The sequence below is a fragment of the Notamacropus eugenii genome, chromosome 1, assembly GCF_028372415.1.
Source record: "Notamacropus eugenii isolate mMacEug1 chromosome 1, mMacEug1.pri_v2, whole genome shotgun sequence".
In the NCBI taxonomy this organism is placed as follows: domain Eukaryota; kingdom Metazoa; phylum Chordata; class Mammalia; order Diprotodontia; family Macropodidae; genus Notamacropus; species Notamacropus eugenii.
In genome coordinates, this window is record NC_092872.1 from 54182393 (window position 1) to 54201645 (window position 19253).

Here is a 19253-nt window from a genome sequence, read left to right on the forward strand (position 1 = left end):
GGCAAAAGGATATTCAAACAAATAAACTTCTAAACCACTGGTAATTCCCTCTGACTCACTCAGTGAATAGGTCGGAGATTTGGCAGAGGAAGGATTGGGCAAAAGGAAAGTCAGGAGCTGCTATACTCTGTAGCAGAGACTACCCAAAATATAATGGAAATAAAGCAGGTGGACCAGGCAGCTGGAGAACTGTAACAGATCCCCCTCCCCACTACCATCACACATTCCAATTCTTTGCTTTCTATCATTTACCCCCTTTTGTCCTCTATCCTCTCCTAGATCTTTTCCTCATCTTTAACAGTACTGGTTAGTTTCATTCAAGTAGTCTGCTCAAGGTCATGAATTGGGCCTTCTGTTTAAATGTGCAGTCCCCAGAAGATTCTCCTCCAACCTCCTCCTCTATGTCTTGCAAGCAGTGGGTACTCGATAAATATTGAAGGATAGCGCCTGTCAGAGAAACATCTATCAGGATCCACCTGCCTACTGATCAGCTTTCCCAAAATGTCACCACCTGTGGAGTAGGACATGACACCTGTCTCAACAACTGCATGAAAAAGGCTAGAAAGCAAAAAAGCCAATCAATGACTATTTCTGGAAGAGGAGGGAACATGTTAGCAGAATATACATGGACTTTTAATAGCCCTAAGTTCTTCAAACACAAGTCTGGGAAGAAGTGGTATCTCCAGGTCACTTGGTAGTACCACTGATAAATCAGAGGATTCAGTTCAGGTGGAATCACATTTATGTTCAAAACGCCTTTCTCCACCGTCTTCAACCAGTGCCAAGCTCAATTAGGTTTCCCTTTCATTCGACTTGACAAGATCTCGGAGCCTGAACATCAGCCAGGTAGTGTGGGCCTGACTAATTACCTGGCCCTTATGAGGTGTTACTCCCTCTATTCTTTCCTCTATATTAGGCCACGTGAACCTATTACAGACAACTCCCTATATACCATGCAGACCATGCAGGTTTGGGGTATGTGCCACCAGCCATGATGGGATATTTTCAAAAAGTACTTGCCAAAGAAAGTCAATCCTTCCCCTCTCTGATCAAATCCACTGCCTCTAGACAAAGCCCTGCTTAGCCAGGTGGCTAGCAACATCTAAAGAGGCACAAACCTAGCATCTGTCCCCTTCCCCTCTCCTCACATCACATAAGCCATTTTTTACGGTGAGTGAATTCCCAGGAGCTCCAAGGAAGCTCCTTTAGCTTTAAATAACACAAATAAATAAATGACATCATAATTTTTACTTAAATAACATGGACATATGGTTCACTGCCACAACTAAATGGAAATGGAAAAAGCTTTAAGAGAGTCATCCATGAGTCACCGCATCCCATCGGCCAACGTTTCTTGCCCAGAACCACTCCTGCTAGCCCCCATCACTTGTTATTTTGTGGCACTATTACCAAAGCTGTTAACGTCCATTATCTTCTGCAAAGTGCCTGCAGTTTTTTTCATCCTATGCCTGCCCATACTTCTAGCTCTGTTTTATGAATGGGGAGAATTAAATGACTGGCCCAAGTTGAAACAAACAGAGAAGCAGGGGTTGAGTCATCTTTGTTCTCAGAGGGCCACCTAAATCCAGCCCCTACCTGAAACATGAATCTCATCTACAACATTCCCGACAAGCTACCAACCTCAGCTGGAAAATCCCCAGGGATGGAGAACTTTTATTACCCCTGCATCAATGGACATCAAATAAAAATTGGATCTTGAGGCAAACACTTTCTGAGATGAGGATGACCCCATCTCTGGATCTGGGCTCCGGGCTCCTAACACCCCCTCTTCCTTATTTTTTCCTGTCCATTTGTATGTCTACTCAACATCTGAATGGGGAGAAAGGAATGAAGACAATAACACAACTGAAGACTTGGAAGAACTGGAGGCAGAAAATATCATCTGTTGAGTTGGTCAGGGCCTGAAAGTGACAGGCAGGTCACAGATGTGTGGCCAGCCAAACGGACGGAGCAGTGTTGTTCTCCCAAGTCAAAGCAGGAGCAGTGGTCAGAAGATCAGAAATCACGGCAAGTGGGGAGTCTCTCAAATGACAGAGAATAACCAGGTACCTTCTGGCTTTAGTCCAAGAAGGCGCATATATTGGCTCTGGGGCCTTGGCAACAAGGACATGGGCTATCCTTGCTGACTATTTCTAGCTCTGCTGGGACTAAAGGAGAAATGCGTCATGTTGCTAAACAAAATATGCAAGGGAAAAAGAGGGGAAAATGGGTCACTGGTAGCAGCGTTAACTCCTCAAACGTCTGCTCCAATCACTCAGGGTTCTACCTAATAACCCAGAGACATTTCTAGCTACTTATCTTTCCTGTATTCCACTCAGACCTGGTTCTACTTCACATGACACATGCCTAGGGCACTTTGAACCAAAAAACCTATTGTGCTTAAAGAAAATCCAGTAACACTGCCATTTACATCAACATCAGCTGTCAGCATGCAAGGAAAAAAGAAAACCAACTAAAAGCTTGTTTACCCTGGCTGCAAGGGAGAATCCAACAGGCCTAGGCTGTCCAGACTCATTCTGGATTCCATACTGCTGGACTCCTATCATGACATTGTCCCATCATCCAACATCCCATCAAGGAGCAGCAGGCAGGATGGTATGAGCCAAACACCAATCTCTCTAAAATGCCATCATCAGCTGTCCATGTACCCATGAGGGCATCAGAACTTAGGTGCATGGCATGTGTTCAGAGGGAACAGTCTCTCTATCTCTATACATCCCTAGGCCATGGTTCTACCAGAAGTCCCTATTCCCCATTATGACTTCCCATAGCACTGAGGAGTGTGATAACAAAAGGTTCCCATATACTCGCCCCGTTCTGCTTTGTTTATGCTCTCTCTTGACTCTACTGAAGGAAAATCATAATTACATGGTGCAAGGACCTGGTCCTACTAGTCTAGGAGCCAAAAGTCAGAGACTGAGTTGTATTACTAAGTGACTAAGTGTTCCTAAGATAACCCCATCTCCACAAATGTATAATAGGTAGAAGGATGCTCCCAGATCATTTGCTTCCCAGTGGAATGAAGATGGGCACATGATCATGATCCTGTATATTCACTCAGGGTTTTGAATCACTCTACTAATCCAACATCCAACAGAAGCATGGCAGAAAGAAGGTCTCATCAAGTCATATTTCTAAAAGAGGCTCCTTTATATCCAGTGGAGCCCTGAAAGTTCCCTTCTACTTCTTTCACAAACTTTTCTTTACCTGGCTTAAAATTCCAAACTTCAGTCTCTCAAGCACCAAGAAAGATGTGTTTTCTTTCTACTTTATATCCTATCTGACCCCTGGCAACAGAGAAGGGCTCCAGCAAGCAGCCTGGAAAAGCCAACCCTACTGCTGTGGCAGGCACGCAGCTTTAAATGACATGCTATCATCATCTTGGAGGTGAAAGAATTGAGGTCCAGTGTTCAGTGGCAGAGTTGAGACTAAAACTAATGTTAATGTTAGATTTCATCACCCAAGTAAAGGGGATGGATAGACTGGCTTCTTAGGAAGTCCTACCCAAAAAAAGAGTTCCAGAAACAGAGACTTCATCCTAAGGGGCAAGGTGGTTCTCTCAGTCCCACTTTTCAAAGTCACGGAGGCAGTCTGAAGTAGAATTCAGGTGGTCTGCCCTATAAAGGCGTCTCAAGAGTGCTCAGATTCTTTTAGGGAATCCGCTTGTAACCTGTTAACAAGCTGGGAAATTGTATTGGACAGATAAATTAAGTGGATCTCACACACTTAATGTTTATCTTATATATTTTATTACTTCAGTGTTTTTTGATGTTCACACACTCAATTTAGGCAGTGGGAGAACTCCCCCTGGGCATTTGCCTCTCTCATGCCCTGCTGGATTGGTCAAGGCCTGCCACTTGGAGTTCCATCAGCTGACTGGCCAGAAATGCCCTAATTCGGATATTCTACAGGGTTATGCTGAACTGTGCCAAATATGGGTAAATGAATCTCTGAAAGGCACAACTAGGTACTACCATGGCCTCCAGGAGAACAGCAGCCTGGCAGAGCTGCTTGGTAAGCTGTCAATGGCCTGTGTGACACCTGGACTTCAGTCAGAGATGTGATAATTAAATCAGAGATATGATATCGCTGGGGGAGTGGGGAGGATTCAGACAGATAGAGAGACATACAGAGACAGAAAAAAGGGGGTGAGAGAGAGAAGACGGAGAGTCAGTGAATCAGAAAGAGAGAGATCATCAGCCCAGACATAAAACCACTTACCTCAATATGCACCCATGAACAAGAGCCTTTCAATGTTACAAGGCTACACATTTACTATGATATCCTTTCTACTGACAGCTTTCAAAGTTACAAAGGCCACAATGGCTATGTAGTTATTTTACTGTGGCCTTCCTCTTCAGTTCTGATGGTTTCTCAACACCACATGTAATGTATGCTTGTTTGTTTACTGTTAACTATCTATAGCTCATATATATGTATGTGTATATATTACACATATAAAATATACACATATGTGTGTATACAGTGTGTGTATGTATAGAAAAATTTTATTTCAAGTAGCAAATAAAAGCTTTCAGAATTCAAAGGTTAATCTACTTGTTACTTTAGAAACCTAAATTAAGATTTAACAAACCAAGACACAAGTAACAAAAGAAATCTTACTAGTGAGAAGTCATAGTTACTTCAATGTTGTTACCTGAAAATCTGTCTTAGTATGTATGTATATATATATGTGTGTGTGCGTACATATGCGTGTGTGCGTACATATGCGTGTGTTTGTATGTATACACCTATCTTCTGACCTAAACTGACCCTCCAACTGGAATGAAAATCCTGGATTACCCTTTCCATGCTCTCTGCCTTAATCAGGGTTATTCCCCAAATCCAAGATTAGCTCTAAGGCAAGAGATGAGCTCCTTCCCTTCCAGACCTCCCCCATCACTCCCCAAGCCTCGCCAGCACCCTGCCATCTATCTATAGTCTAGTACAACCTCTGAATGACTACCTCAGGACTACAGTGAAATGCCTAAAGCAGAAACAGTTCCCTATCTCCATTAATTACAATTCATATTTATATAGCACTTTAAGAGTCAAAAAGTGCTTTGTTCACAACAACACTATGAAGTTCGGGTATTTAAAAATTCAACAAATATCTATGAGGATAAAAAACCAAAAACACACGTCTCTAACCTTAAAGAGCTTGCACACTATATAGAGTATAAATATTATATCCCTATTTTACAAAGTGAGCTTCTGAGAGACTGAAATGACTTGCCCATGACTATATTAGAGTTAATTATCTGGAGTGGAATCTGAATCCAGATCTTGGATTACAAGAGCAGCACTCAATGTAATAAGCCAGGTTGACTTTGAGTTCTACACAGAAGAGGTGACTAGATTCCTTCTAACCTCTGCTCTCACCTGTACAGAGGAAGCCCTCAATCTCACTTTTTTCCAGTGATAAGAGAAGAATCTTCATCAATATTCAATACTATCTCAATGAATACATGATCAGATGTTCAACTAAATTAAGAGAGCATTTTCTGCTCCTTTACTGTGACTCAATTTAACCTTCCGCCTGGGGCAATATGACATAACAGAGGCAGAAGACTTGAGTTTGAATCATGTCAGACAGTTTTGTGATTATAGGCAAGCTACTTTACCTTTCAAAGTTTCCTCATCTAAAAATGGAGTTAATGATACTGATATCACTTTTCTTTACAGAATTGTTATTTTAAAAAGGTAAAAATGTGTTATCATCATCATCCAACTTGGTAAGCTTTGCTCAGCCTAGGGCACAATGATGCTACATGGGGACTCCTTTGAGCTCACACCCCAATCCTGACACCGAAAAGTGACCTGAGCATGGCCAGTGCCCCTCCCTTCATAAGTCACTTTCTCTAATCAGAGTAACACAAGGAATCTTATTGGCTCAAAGATGCTCAGGAAAATAGCTGGTGACAGAGGGAAGAGGAGTCAGATGGCAATGGAAAATCCAAGCATCCCCACGTCACCTTTTCAGCTTTGCAGACCCAGGAAATTTTGCAGAAAGATGCAGGAACTAGAGCACTCTTGTTCTCTCTGACCAATGCCTTGTCAAATGAGCTGGACAGGGCCTCAGGAGCTGCCTAGATCCTCACGTTCTTTCTTTTAATGGGGGAGTGTTCTTTTCTCCTTCTCTTTCTGAGAAGGCAGGTGCTCAGGGTATCCAGCAAAGAATACCCAACACCCTGGAACATCTTCAGGACATTGGAACAATGAATTCTTACCCCCTAAAATACTCTGTCCTAGAGTCCAAAATAAAGCCAATATGTATACACACGACCAATCCCTTCCCTAAACTATTTGTGTTTCCTAAGAGATGTGGACTCTAGAGTGAAGCACAGCATTCATTCATTCATTCAACAAACATTTAATGTTTACCCAGTGTCTGTTTCATGGAAGCAAGGTATTCTGAAGGAGACAGGATGAATGAGAATCCCAGAACATCAACAATGGAAGGCACCTTAGAAGCCATCTACTCCAACGAATATCCAACCCCAGAACCACTCTATGTCAGATCCAACAAATGGCCATCCAGCCTTGGTTTGAAGACTTCCAGAGAAGGGAAATTTACTATTTCTATAGACAGATCATTCTAATTTTAGACAACTCCTTTAGGAAGACATAATCCTTGTGTTCAAAAACATCTAATCTAATAGAGAAATAATACATACAGATAATAAACATAACAAAATAGGTTCATAGGATTTAGAGATGGAAAGAACCACTGAAGAAGGCACCTAGTCCAAACAAAGGCAGAAACCAAGGCCCAGAAAGGTCAAGTGATCCAGGGTCATAACTAGTGAACAACAGACCCAAGATTTAAACTCAAGTCCTCTGAGCAGACTATAAGACAAATGAGTAAACAAAGTGCTAGGACCTAGTAATTAGGTATGTAAGAAAATAGTTAAATATATAAATATATATATATATAAAAATAGTTAAAAGACAGAGAGATTAACTGCCAATTAGGAGGGGATCAGAGAAAGTCTCATGGAGGAGGTAGTATCTGAGATGGACCTTGAAGAATAAGGGAAAGTTTGAACAGGCAGAGGTAAAGCACAAGGAAAGATACAGGTTAAGAGCACAGAGTTCAAAAAGCAGGTGACATATTAATAAAATAGTGAGTAGTCTAGCTTGGTTACATTATACAGTACATTGAAAGGAGTAGTAAATGAGGAAAGGTAGGTTAGGGTTACAATGTCAAAGGCCTTGAATGACAGACTAAAAAGCATGTACTTAATTTGTTGGAGAACCACTGGAAAGATCAGCAGGAATGTTATCTTGAGGGCTGGGTACACAGACGGGAAATCAGCAGGAAAAGTCAAATCAATCCCTGAACACTGCAGCAGTCTCAAATTGACTATAACTTAGTCCACTTCCTTCCTGTTCAATGGGCCCCAGGGACTAGCAGGCCACAGGGCCAAGCTAACAGAACCAACAGGGCTGAACATTTCTCTATTAACTTAAAAAAAAAAAAAAACAAACAACCCACAACTACGTATTTCCAAATACAGAACACAGGTTTGCCTGAAATTTCATTCTGTATTGTTTCACCTGAGAACAGTAAATTCTTTGATAGATAGGCTGAAAAGATGACACGCACTGCAGACGCTTCTAAAAGTCACTCGGTATCCTTTACTCCAAAGAGAAGTCAGGTATCAGCTGAACAGAGGATAAGAAACTCAGGGGCTCTTTGTTCGGTTTCCCCTCACTTGTCTAAGATCTTCAATGTCCATGGTGGGAGCGCAGGGCCAGTTCTGATCTGCTGATGAGACAGCAGTGGAGAGTAATACACTCCCCAACAAAAAGCCATTGCATTTCTCTGGAGTTCTGAAATGACATGCAATCCAGTGGCATCTTCTCTCCCCCTGATCACAGCAGAGAATTTGTGGTCAAGCTGTCTTGGGGTAGCTTTACCCAGAAATCCAAAACCCCTGATTTGAAAGAAAATAGAGCCCTCTTCAGAAATTCTAACATACTCCAAACAACATCACTCTTCTCTTTAGCACAGTCTAATTCAGATGGTATAAGATCAAACTCAGGGGCTATGAGAAAACTCCCCCAAAACAGTGCTCTGGGGCACTGATGGACTCTCTCCTCACCTCTGCCTCTAAAGAATTATTCGTTTCTTTCAAACTCAGCTCAAATACCAACCACTACCTTTCTGGATCCCCTCAGTTGCTAGTAGCTGCACCTCCCAATTACTGTGTGTGTGTGTGTGTGTGTGTGTGTGTGTGTGTGTGTGTGTGTGTGTGTGTGTGTGTGTGTGTGTGTGTGTGTGTGTGTATGTTGTCTCTCCCTATAAATTATAAGCTCCTTGAAGGCAAGGACTGTTTTATTTATGTTTTTGCATCCCTAGCACATAGAACAGTGCCTGTCACAGAGCAGGCACTTAAATCTTTGTTGATTAATTGATCAATTCTAGCTATGGGAGCATTCATCCAGGCAATTCTCACCTGGTCTCAGGCCTGGTCTGTGGGGTATGGGGATCAGACATCTCAAATGGGGTGAGGGCTAATGGTCTGTGCTTTCTCCCAAGGTTTGAAATAAAATCTCAGAATCTAGAAAAGCATAAATCCAGCTGTCCTTACAAAGAAGTAAACAGATGAAAATGAATGGCATAAGTTACCAATTAAAAGAGAAAGTGGGATATGTAAGGCCCTAACCATCACTGGTTAAAATCTTTAAATAAAATATTTCTTCACAGAAATAAGGCAGAGATAGATTTGATCAAGTCCAAACAGTGAACCCTTGAAGAGGCTCTAGCATGCAATGACCTCAGCAGCTGAGAGAAAAGGCAAAACAGCTACATCAACAAGACAAGTCCAGCCAGAACACTCCCACAGTGACAGTAGCAGTCTCCACACAAGGCCACACCAGTGCCCAAGCCCTGGAGAAAGCGAGCTGCTATTTCTAAAAAGCATTCCCACTATTCGGATCCAAGTAGAACCAGTCTTCTCTCTCTTGAAGTAAGCATGTATTAAAAAGGCAGGCATTTCTTCGAGCCCCCACAGATGGTGAGCACAAACATGGCAGCCTCAGCAGCAAGGGCCAGCATATTAAAATGCCTTCAACATACCTCTCAACTAGCCTGGGATGAAAGAGAGGGCTAGACAACCTCCAGGAACCAATCTCCCCAAATGGCATAGTTCGGGGAAAGAGGGAAGCAGAAAAGGCTTAAAATAGCCAGTAAGCTAATGGAAGGTAAGACTTGAAAGGCATCTCTGGTGGGAAAAAACCTAAGAAAACAGCCAGTAAAAAAACAGCATGTATGTTTCTTAGGGAGTTCTCAGACTTCCTTTGGGCAAGATGGAAATAACAGTGGAGAACTATGCACCAGTGATCTTGGTGCTTGAAAATAAGTCAATACACAAGGCTCTGGAGAAATAGGAATACGATTTATCTACAGATACTTTGATGACAAGGAATAAAAAGAAGCACAAAGGAAAATATAAAAACTTCCTTCGTGAGGGGTTTGTTCTGAGGAATCTCTCCTCTTCTTTTTTTATGGTCTCCTTTGGGGAACAGATCCCCTCCCCCAGGGCTGAAGCTGGTTCCAGCCCTGCTATGCCACTGTCTTGGGGTGGGGGACCATTTGAGAGGTATGTCACAAGCCTCCTTCCCCTACTTTCTTACCTTCGTGCCCTGGGATGTAAGTGCTGATGCTGCCGTGTTATTAGGGCACTTTCCCACACAGGACCACTGTGGCTACTCCTATACCAGCCTGTAGCCGGGTGCCCGGGATAGGATGGGCTAGTGAAGCCATGGTCTGATTCCGTCTCTGCAGCCAACGAGGAAGCTGAGCTCCCCATGTTACCCCCAACCTGGGCCAAGCCAAGAATTATCCCAGATTAGGTCCAGGCGTGTGTAGTCAGGTGGAAAGGGTGAGGATTGGAGGCATGGACAGGCAGAAAGTTTCCAACACTGGAGAAAGGGAGGTCGATTCTGATTAAAGTAAAAAAAAAAAGAGAAAAGAAAAAAAAGAAGAAAAAAAGAGAAAAGAAACAAAGTATGATTTAAATGAATAAAGTTTTCAGAAGCTTCATGAAGAATTCTCTGAAGGGACCATGCTTGCATACTAAGGGTAACCAGATTAGTCAAAGTTTTAAGATTTGGAGTCGTAAAGATAAAGGCATGTAACTGAAAGGGTGGGCACAGGGGTCCTGAATAGTCCGTAAGTCATACTGCAGAGCAATAGGCCTCCATGCTATGAGTTCCTATGACTAACACCAGCACTGGTAGAGGCAGTAGGGCCAATGTAATGACATTATTATTTCAATTCAATTGGTACACAATATATACATGTATGTGTACACACGTTTATACATATATGTGCATATGGGTATGTGTGTGCATTTGTGTGTGTGCATACATGCACGTGCACACACACACACACACACACACACACACACACAACTCTTCCAACCAAACTCAACCTGGCATTTTACACAATGCTTCCAAATCAGTGAAGACATTGCCTTCATCTCCAGGAAAAGTCAAAATTACAAGAATTTTAATTTCTCCACCCCCTTACTCTACCCTTTCTCATAAAAAAATATGACCCAGTCCTCTCATTGTCTGTTTTGAAGGGAGGTAGCATGGTATAGTTCCCAGGGTTTGGAACTCAGAATACCTGGGTTTCAATCCTGGCTCATATACTTACCAGCTACATGACAGAGAACAGACAAGCAAGTCATGTAAGCTCACTAATCTTGAATTTCTTCATTTGTAAAACAGGGGAAATAATACCTACAGTACCTACCTCACAGGGAAGTTTTAAGGGTTTTGATGTATGTGGTGTGTGTGTGTGTATGTGTGTGTGTGTGTGTGTGTATGTGTGTGTGTGTGTGTGTGTGTGTGTGTAAGAGAGAGAAAGAGAAAGTGAGAGAGAGAGAGAGAGAGATGGTATTTATTTTACTAGATCTATGATTTCATCCTTGTAGGGAGAATGAGTAAACTCACTCTACCAATAGAGACCAGCAACTGGCTTACAACTCATAATATTAGAGTGTTGCCTGTGGCACTGAGAGGTAGTGACTTGCACAGGTCACAGCCAGCATGGATCAGACACAGAATTTGAATCCAAGCCTTCCTGACACTGAGGCCAGCTTTCTTTATGCCATGCTGCTTCTCCAAAGCATGCTTTCTCCAAAGTTGTGAGAACCAGATTAGATAATACAGCATATGTAATAAAGGCAGTATGGTACAGGGGAAAAGGTACTGGCTTTAGAAGACTTTAATTCAGATCCTTGAAAGTCACTTCCCTTTTCTAGGTTTCACTTTTCTCATCTATTAAATTGGAGGACTGAACTCAAAGGTCTTGTCCAGTTGTACATGAATGGTCTCGATAAAGTACTCTGCAAGCCTTGAAAGAACTACAGCATTCTCTCTTATTGTCATTCTAACACAGCCATGCATCTTTCTGAACAGGTAAATACAAAGAGTTTGAATAAATAAATAAACCAACACTTTTGTTTCTGATTGGAGGAAAAGGAATTACATCATTTAGATTTATGACAGAATAAAGGATCAAGGGAATATAATTGAGCTAAAAAGGAGAAACAAAGGTAAAAATTAGCATAGCTGAGCTTATCCACCTCCCCACCATGATTCAGAAAGACCTTTAGGAAGAATCTATTTCATGCATTCAAAGAGACAAAGACCATGGAAAATGCAGCTCTTGAGAGTCAGGCTGGATCCAAGGGATCAAGAGTGAGAAGCTGAAGGATGTCAGTCTGTTCTTTCGCATGTGGCTTGAGAGGTCGGGAAGGCTGACAGATTATTACTCGTGTGACTAAGAGGACCCATTTCCATTTATAGAATGCTTTACACTTTACAAAGCACTTTTTTGACAGCAGCCTTTAATCACTACTTTACAGGTGAAGAAACTGAGGTCCAGAAAAGTAGGTGACCTACTCAGAAAGCTAATAAATGATCAGATCAAGGAATCAAGCCCAGGACTCCTGCCTTCTTCCTCCCAACGTACTTCCCAATAAGTCATGCTGCTTAGTGGCCAAGGTATTCAGGTAAGGTTCATGGACAACATCCACCTCAACTTCTCGAACAACTAGAAAGTAATTTCTTTTCCCCAGATTTCCCTTCCCTATTTAGTAAACTCTAAAGTCCATGTGCTAGAATGAGAGACTGAATAAAATAAGGAAGGGGGTTTATTATTCCTTCAAAATTAATTGACTGAATGGAGTCTTACATCTAAGTGATAAATAAAAATCTGCCATTGACTTTCTTCTCTTACCATCAGTTTTTAGAATGTAAAATTATCAAATAGGTAGTTTATTTATCTTGTAATGGGCAATAACTTAAGAATAAAAATTGGAACTGAAGATACTTTAGGAGCTATCGATTGTTTCAGAGAACAAATTCCTATTTACAATTTTGACAACATTCATTATGCCCAAACTATCCAAACCTCCAGTGGTCCTGTTGCCTCAAGGCCCAGGAAACATTTAATCATCAAATTTGGCGATTTCCAGCCAAGGTGGGACTAACGAGTGGGGAAAGCTACTTACTTCCTTACTTTACATGTAAGGAAGGAATAGAAATAAACTCAAAAACAGATTTAAAGAAAGTTAACAGACTTAAGCAGGCTGCAAATGCCTTAGACTTCTCAGGTAAAGCTTCACAATTCTGGAAAGCGACAAAGAAGACTACTCTGATTCACTTTTGACAGCAAACAGATGGTACTTTTCATTCAAAAGTGAAAGAACCAAAGATAACTGTGTCCTTTCCTCTTTGAAAATATACAATAATTCACATCACACATACGCATCTGGGGTAAAAATTCTAATAAAAAATGGTACAATATCACAGGTCAGTAAGAAAAGGACCGCATCCTTCTTTTCTAGAAAAGCATCACTTTAGTTACCACTTTCTACAGTAGAAAGGAGTTGGATTTCTAGCAGCGTAGCTGATCAAAGTGAGAAAACTCAGTAGTTCTCATTATTATAAAATCTGAGGAGAGTATCATCCTATCTGGTACCTTGATGTTTCCCTCTTGAAAATAAGTCAATTCTTAGCCCCTCCCAAAACACTGCCCTTTCATTATTCCCTTAATGAGAATCCTTCATCTGGCATTCAAAGCTCTTTCCAGACTTACATATCTATACCTTTTCATGTATTCTACATTCCAAACTGAATTTCTGGTTGTCCCTCCTCCTGCCCTATGCCCGACTCTGTGCCTTTGTTAATGACATCCCCTATGTCTAAAAAGGGATCTCCTCCATTTCACATCTCCCCTCCCCTCAACCTCCCTTGAAATCCTTTCCTTCCTCCAAGGACCAACCCAGGTAACTTCCTGCAGAAAGCTTTCTCCACCCCTACAGTTGGGAATGATCTCTCCTAATATTTTGTCTGAACTTTTCCTTTGCCCTCACCACATTCTAATTTGTATTGCAGCTATCCACAGACATGTCCTAGTTCTCCTGTAATAGACTGTAAGCTCCTTGAGAATGGCTGCCTTGTTTCATCTTTGAGCACATGCGCTTTAGCAGAATTTAATAAATGTTTGTTGAATTGGACTGAAAATTAGGAATATAAGACTACTGCTATACTTCGAGCTCCAGGCACTGTCTTTAGTAGTATCATATTATAGGACTCACACTGCAGGGCTGAGGAACAAGCAAAGAAGGACTCCAGGGGATCAAGATCTCTTGAATAGATGTGGCCCCCTCCGGCAAACACTGCTGTGGCTCCTCTCTGATTCTCATCTTTCTCTGTTCCCTTCCTCTACACCTCCTAGTCACCCACTCCTTGCCTTTCTTGACCATCAGTCTTTACAAAGTCAATCCAAGAGGGAAAAAAAAAAGTCAGTTACTCCAGCCAAGAAAAAGACTGGCCAGGAGGCCTCGCCTTAAGGCTGCTTAGGAACAAAATTCTGCTTGTGGCAGTGCTGGGTGTGGAAGGAGAGCTATAAATAGACACAGGATAACCCAAGTTAAGCTGGAGTTACTCTTGGGACAGATTGAGTTTCACACCAGCAATTGTTCTGTAAAACAGAGACTGCTCTCTGGTCAATGGAACTTATCTCTGATCAGTCTAGATCTTGCAACAAGACTGTTCTAGGAAGCTGACAAACTGTATGTTCCCTAACTCAAGATATCTTTATTTTTCTTTGTAATCCTCCTATCCTCAGCACAGCATGCTGAACATAATAGATGCTTAATAAATGTTACCGAATGAATGCGGTCTGTTTCAAGAGAAAAATAATTCAAATTTACAAATAAATGAGCCAAATTGTTCCACAAACTTGGGACTGCACAGAATTCAGTTACTCCCTAAGCCTAAGGCTGCTGGAGAATAATGGGTTAAAATAAAACTGAACCAGCGAGAGTAACTCATCACCTGAATTTGCCTCTCACAAAACAAAACCAAGGCAGCTTTTGCACTGAAGCACCTCACATTCACTGGTTTGTAAAATTCCCGAATCAGGAAGCATCTCTTCTCCCATCCTCCTCCCTCCCTCCCTATGTGAAGCAGAGGGTTGCTCCCAACAGAGAAAAACAGCACTGTTATATTTTAACAAGAGAGGAGGCAAAAATCTCAGAGCAGAAATGGAGTGGGAAAGAAAGAGTGAGAAGCAAGGTTCGGGTGGGCACGTTCCAGTTTCCACTCCACCTCCTCCAACAAATCACCACATAAATGGTGAACAGCAAAATGCCCCAGCTTGGCAGGATCCCTGGCAGGAGGCAGCAGGAAGAAGGCTCTAGGAGGGCTTGAAAGAGGAAGAAAAGAATGGGGGGAGAAAGGGGGAACAACAAACCAATAGGGAACGTTCCTTTCTTTTATCATTTCTAAACACAATAATGACCAGTTTTCACAGGTTCTCATTAATTGCTTCTGAAATGTTATTTTCCAAATAAGAAATTGATTTTATCCTTCCCTCACTTTCAAGCCTCCAGTAATTTACTACTTTTTTTCCCTCTTCCTCCTTAGAGAAAGAAATTGAAGCTTAGACCTGTTTTTCAGTGGGAGGAGGAAAGTGGGAAGCAAAATGGGTGTCTTAGGGAGTGGAATGTTCTCTCCCCCTGGCAGGCTTCAATAGCTGCTCCTAGTTCTTTCACCAGGTCCTCATGCCCTTTCCACCTCCACAGCCCACTGCTCTGGGAAACCAGCGAAACACAAAACCTTTCCCCTGAAGCTGGTGGAGGACAAATGAGCAGTGGAATCAGAAGACTGGATTTGCATCCTGGTTCCAACTCTCTCTCATGTGCTTTAGGACTACACACAAGTCATTTAGTCTCTTGCAGGTTCAGTTGCTTCATGTATAAAAGGGAAATGCTACTCTACTTGAACTATCTACCTCACATGACTGCTGTGAGGAAAGTACTTTGTAAGGCTTTACAGACATCTGGGTTATTACTATTATTACGAATAACACTGATGCTTAATCTTCCTAAATCCACTTCCCAGAAGAGAAATGGTTTAAGTGGCCCCATACCAACTAAGCTTTCTCTGAGGCTGCAGACTTAACCAAATATCTTCTACCAGAACTCAGAGAGAAGATAGAGGAAAGGAGATTTCTGGCTAAGAAAGCAGAGGAGGGAGATGTTTCAGTCAGAAACATAGGAGGAAAAAAAATCCAATTAGAGATGATTCCAAAGCCCTTTCCTTAAAAAGTTAAAAAACATATACACACAAACACAACTGTCATCTCAAAAATCTGGTCTGTGGTGACAGCAGAAGCCAAACAATAGAGCTCCTTACTATGGACACCTCATTATCTCCCTTAGAAAAAGAGAAGAGAAATCCTCCCCTCTCTAGATAACATTCACTCCCTCCAAAAGATAAATAGAGCCAATGCCCACAAACAAGATGTGACAAATTTAAGGCAGCTACGCCATGATGCAGCAAGCCCCACAACTCTTTCACAGAAGGGTTTTCATTTGGTAAGAAGATTCTGCCCCAAAGAAATGTGCGGGTCTTTCTCACCAACCCTTTCTATAATGACACCTGTCACCTCCAGGAGAGGACACTTGCTTTGAACAGTCATACAGCTAGAGCTACAGGAGACACCCACATTTGCTCCACCAGTGCCCTTCTCCTGAAACAGATCAGAGGTAAAGATTGCTATGTTAAGCAGAGAAGGGCTTTGAAGAGGAAAGAAACATATAAAGAATACTGACAAATACAAATGAGATGACTGTATTGTCAAGTCTAAGACTTAAGAGGTTTGGAAATGGTGGAGGACTGCAGCCCTCATCAGTCCCACACTGCCTATTTAGAGACTGAATCATACTTCCTATTTTCTTTCCAGTTTCTTAGAGGAGCCTGCTGAGGAAATCCATTGTCTGAAGAGAGATAAGGCACTCCTTATTCCGTACACTCACTCTCCTGGATGTCTGTAACAACAAAACTCTAACCTTAGGGCTACAGAAATAAGTCCATGAACATACTCTTTGGGAAAGTGTCCATAAAGTCTACATATTCCCCAACAACACAATATCCATAGAAGCAAATATCCTGTGTTGCAAATCTTGGGGATACAAAGGGTAGACACTGAATGACACTAAATGTCATTGGAGAAGGGAGGAGGAAAGTCTTTTTTAAATCACTGGATTAAGTGTTGGAGAACCAGAATGGCCAAAGAAGAAAGTTACTGTTCTAACACACTTCAGGACAAAGACAGTGGGGTTGAAGATAAAAGCATGTACAAACTGACTTCTCGTGCTCTTAAACAACCAATTAACAGTAGATGAGTGCTAAATCACCAATCTTTTAATTCTGAACTACTGATTTCTTAGATGTCCACAGCGGCTTCTTTCTCAATGTTATGATCAGGTTCATATGCTTGGTTGACAGTCTAATATCCTCTATAGAAGCACAAGGCAGAAAGGTAATTAAAACAGAGGATTTCTCTGGAAGTCACCATTCAAATCGATTCATGAATAAGATAGATGTCCAGCGTGCATAAAGGCCACTCAGGTATTTTACTCCAAAAAAAGCCAACAAAGAGCCTGAAAGCGTACACCTTGGCTCATCATTACAGATCTTCACCAACTGTATACTCCCCTGTCCAATGCAAGGGTGATTATAACAGTCACACAATTGTCAGGTCTGGAATGAGCCTTGTAGAGCACTCCCAGGAGAAACCTAAAAAGAACATTATATACTTGGCAAATTCACACAAATCAATGTCTCTAGAAATACAAAAGATTCTCTCTACTAAGAATAACAATGTGAAAGCTTCTCCCCTGTGGTACACATAAAGTTACCATGGTTTGGCCAGATGAGTTTAACCAGTGGCAACTGCATCTGACCTAAAAGACCAACACTTCAAAAACCCAGCAGACACTTAGGTCATCAGGAGAAAATGCTAATATAAAAAGAGTACTGGCATTTCTAATGTTAACCTACAGCATCTGAATGTTGTATAAAGTGCTAACAAAAACAAGTGTGGGTTGGTGTGATGTGCCTCATTAGGAAGATCTAAGTATCATAAAAGCTGTCACAGAAAAGGAAGAAAAAACCCCAATATACCAGGCAACAGTGCTCTAATTACCATAAACTTTCATCCAGGTTTCTAATTTCCAAATACTTATCAATTCAATTTCTACATCTTAGAGACAGCTGGGTAGGACCCTTAGGTTTTTCCCCATTTACTGAAACCAATTTCAACTGCATAACACCCTCACAAAACCCTATCATGTAGTACCATATGAATACCTCTTAATCCTCACATGCATTTAGAGTGAAGATATATGCCTGAGTGTTTGTAAGTATGTAACAAGTTGGGGAAGCAGCTGGCAGAGTGTCCAACCTGCCTCAGAGGCAGGAAGACTTGGGTTCAAGAATCAATCACCTCTGACATATAATGGCCATTGATTCTGGGCAAATCAATCAACTTCTCTGTGGCCACTGAAACTCCTCTAATTATTAGCTGCAAAGCACTTGCCAATCAGCAGAGATAGAAGGGATGTGCTTCACGAGGAATTCCCTACAGCAATGAAGTCAGAGGTCTGTCCAACACCACCACCCTCCCTCACCCCCCCCCCAAAATTATACATACAGCAGTATTTAAAGGTTTCTAAATTGGGCCTTATGTGTACATGTGTGTATGTATATGTAAATATGCACACACATATATAGAGGGAAAAATAAAAAGGAGAGGGATGGAGAGGAAGAGAGGAAAATATAGATAGATAGCTCTCACAAACTTTTCTTTCTGAGAACTCCTCCCTCCAACAGGGTTGCTTCTCTCTTCCCTTCCACTTCTTCTTGTCTCTGCAGGCCCTCTGCTCACCTGACAAAGGCCATGCAGGGACTATCTCCATACATGGGCTGACCTGTCCTGATTGGTGATGCCTGCTGGAAGCTGTATTGCTTGGAAAATGATATTCAGTCTAATGGTTTGATACCATGTGACAAGACCATTGAGGGAGAAGATGATTCCTTCAGCATTGTCAGTGAAACAGGCTCTAATAAACAGGTCCCCAGAGCAGTATTTGCAGAAATAGAACCAACCGTCATTGATGAAGCTCATACTGGAACCTCCTGCTAGTTTCCAACCTGAGCAGCTGATCACCAACAAGGAAGATGCTGCTAATGACCATACTTGAGGTCCCTCCACTATTGGCATCATTGACCTTGTTTGGGAAAGGATTCAGAAGCTTGCTAATCTGTGTGGAGGTCTTCAAGGCTTCTTTGTTTTCCAGAGTTTTCATGGGAGGACTGGTTCTGGTTTCAGGTGTCTGCTGTTTCTTCATTATGGCACAGAGTGAAAACTAGACTTCTCCACTGACCCAGGTTTCCACAGCTATAGCTGAGCCCTACAGCTACATTCTGATCACTCACACCAACACGAAGCACTGATTATGCCTTCATCATAGATGATCAGGCTACCTAAACATTAAACACTCAAGTTATACTAACTTGAATCACCTTAATTAAATTTTGTCTTCTATCACTGCTTTTCTCTGATTTTTGTGTCCTGAATCTCAATGTGACAGAATTCCAGACCAATCTCATATCCCAAGATTCACTTTCTCCTGGCCACAGAAGCTCCAATTGTTTCTGCTTGAGAAAGTCTCCCACGAGTAGCTGACTGTAGAAGAGATCACTAATGCTTTTTCTGAGCCAGCTAGCCACATGGTGAAGTATAATCCACACTACAGTAAAGACATGGCTTACTGACTATTATATTGTAGTGATGTGGTTTCCCCAAAAATGTTACTGCCACCATCAAGGCAAGGCATGGCATCCAGTTTGTGGAC

At 41.8% G+C, this 19253-nt stretch overlaps 1 protein-coding gene and 1 long non-coding RNA gene across 6 annotated transcripts in view; one reads left to right on the plus strand and one right to left on the minus strand.

Moving 5' to 3' along the window:
- CAPN15 (calpain 15) overlaps positions 1-19253 on the minus strand; it is a 90991-nt gene that overhangs the window by 50561 nt on the left and 21177 nt on the right. Inside the window, exons 1-2 of one of the 3 annotated variants that reach the window (XM_072601665.1) lie at positions 10790-11621; positions 9664-9972 (exon numbers count right to left, since the gene is read on the minus strand). The exons of 1 other annotated variant lie outside the window; for it this stretch is intronic. In XM_072601665.1, the coding sequence (XP_072457766.1) occupies positions 9664-9839 (176 nt within the window). In that variant the 5' untranslated portion in view covers positions 9840-9972; positions 10790-11621. Of the gene's footprint in view, positions 1-9663; positions 11622-19253 lie in introns of those variants that run through there. One more of the 3 variants, XM_072601656.1, reaches the window with a different exon arrangement.
- Positions 11593-18946, plus strand: LOC140499808 (uncharacterized). 3 transcript variants are annotated; one of them, XR_011965551.1, is made up of 3 exons: positions 11593-12053; positions 16298-16876; positions 18271-18946. It is a non-coding gene; the product is annotated as an uncharacterized lncRNA (long non-coding RNA). The 3 variants fall into 3 exon arrangements; XR_011965549.1 differs by having other exon boundaries at positions 16298-18946; XR_011965545.1 differs by lacking the exon at positions 16298-16876 and having other exon boundaries at positions 11612-12053.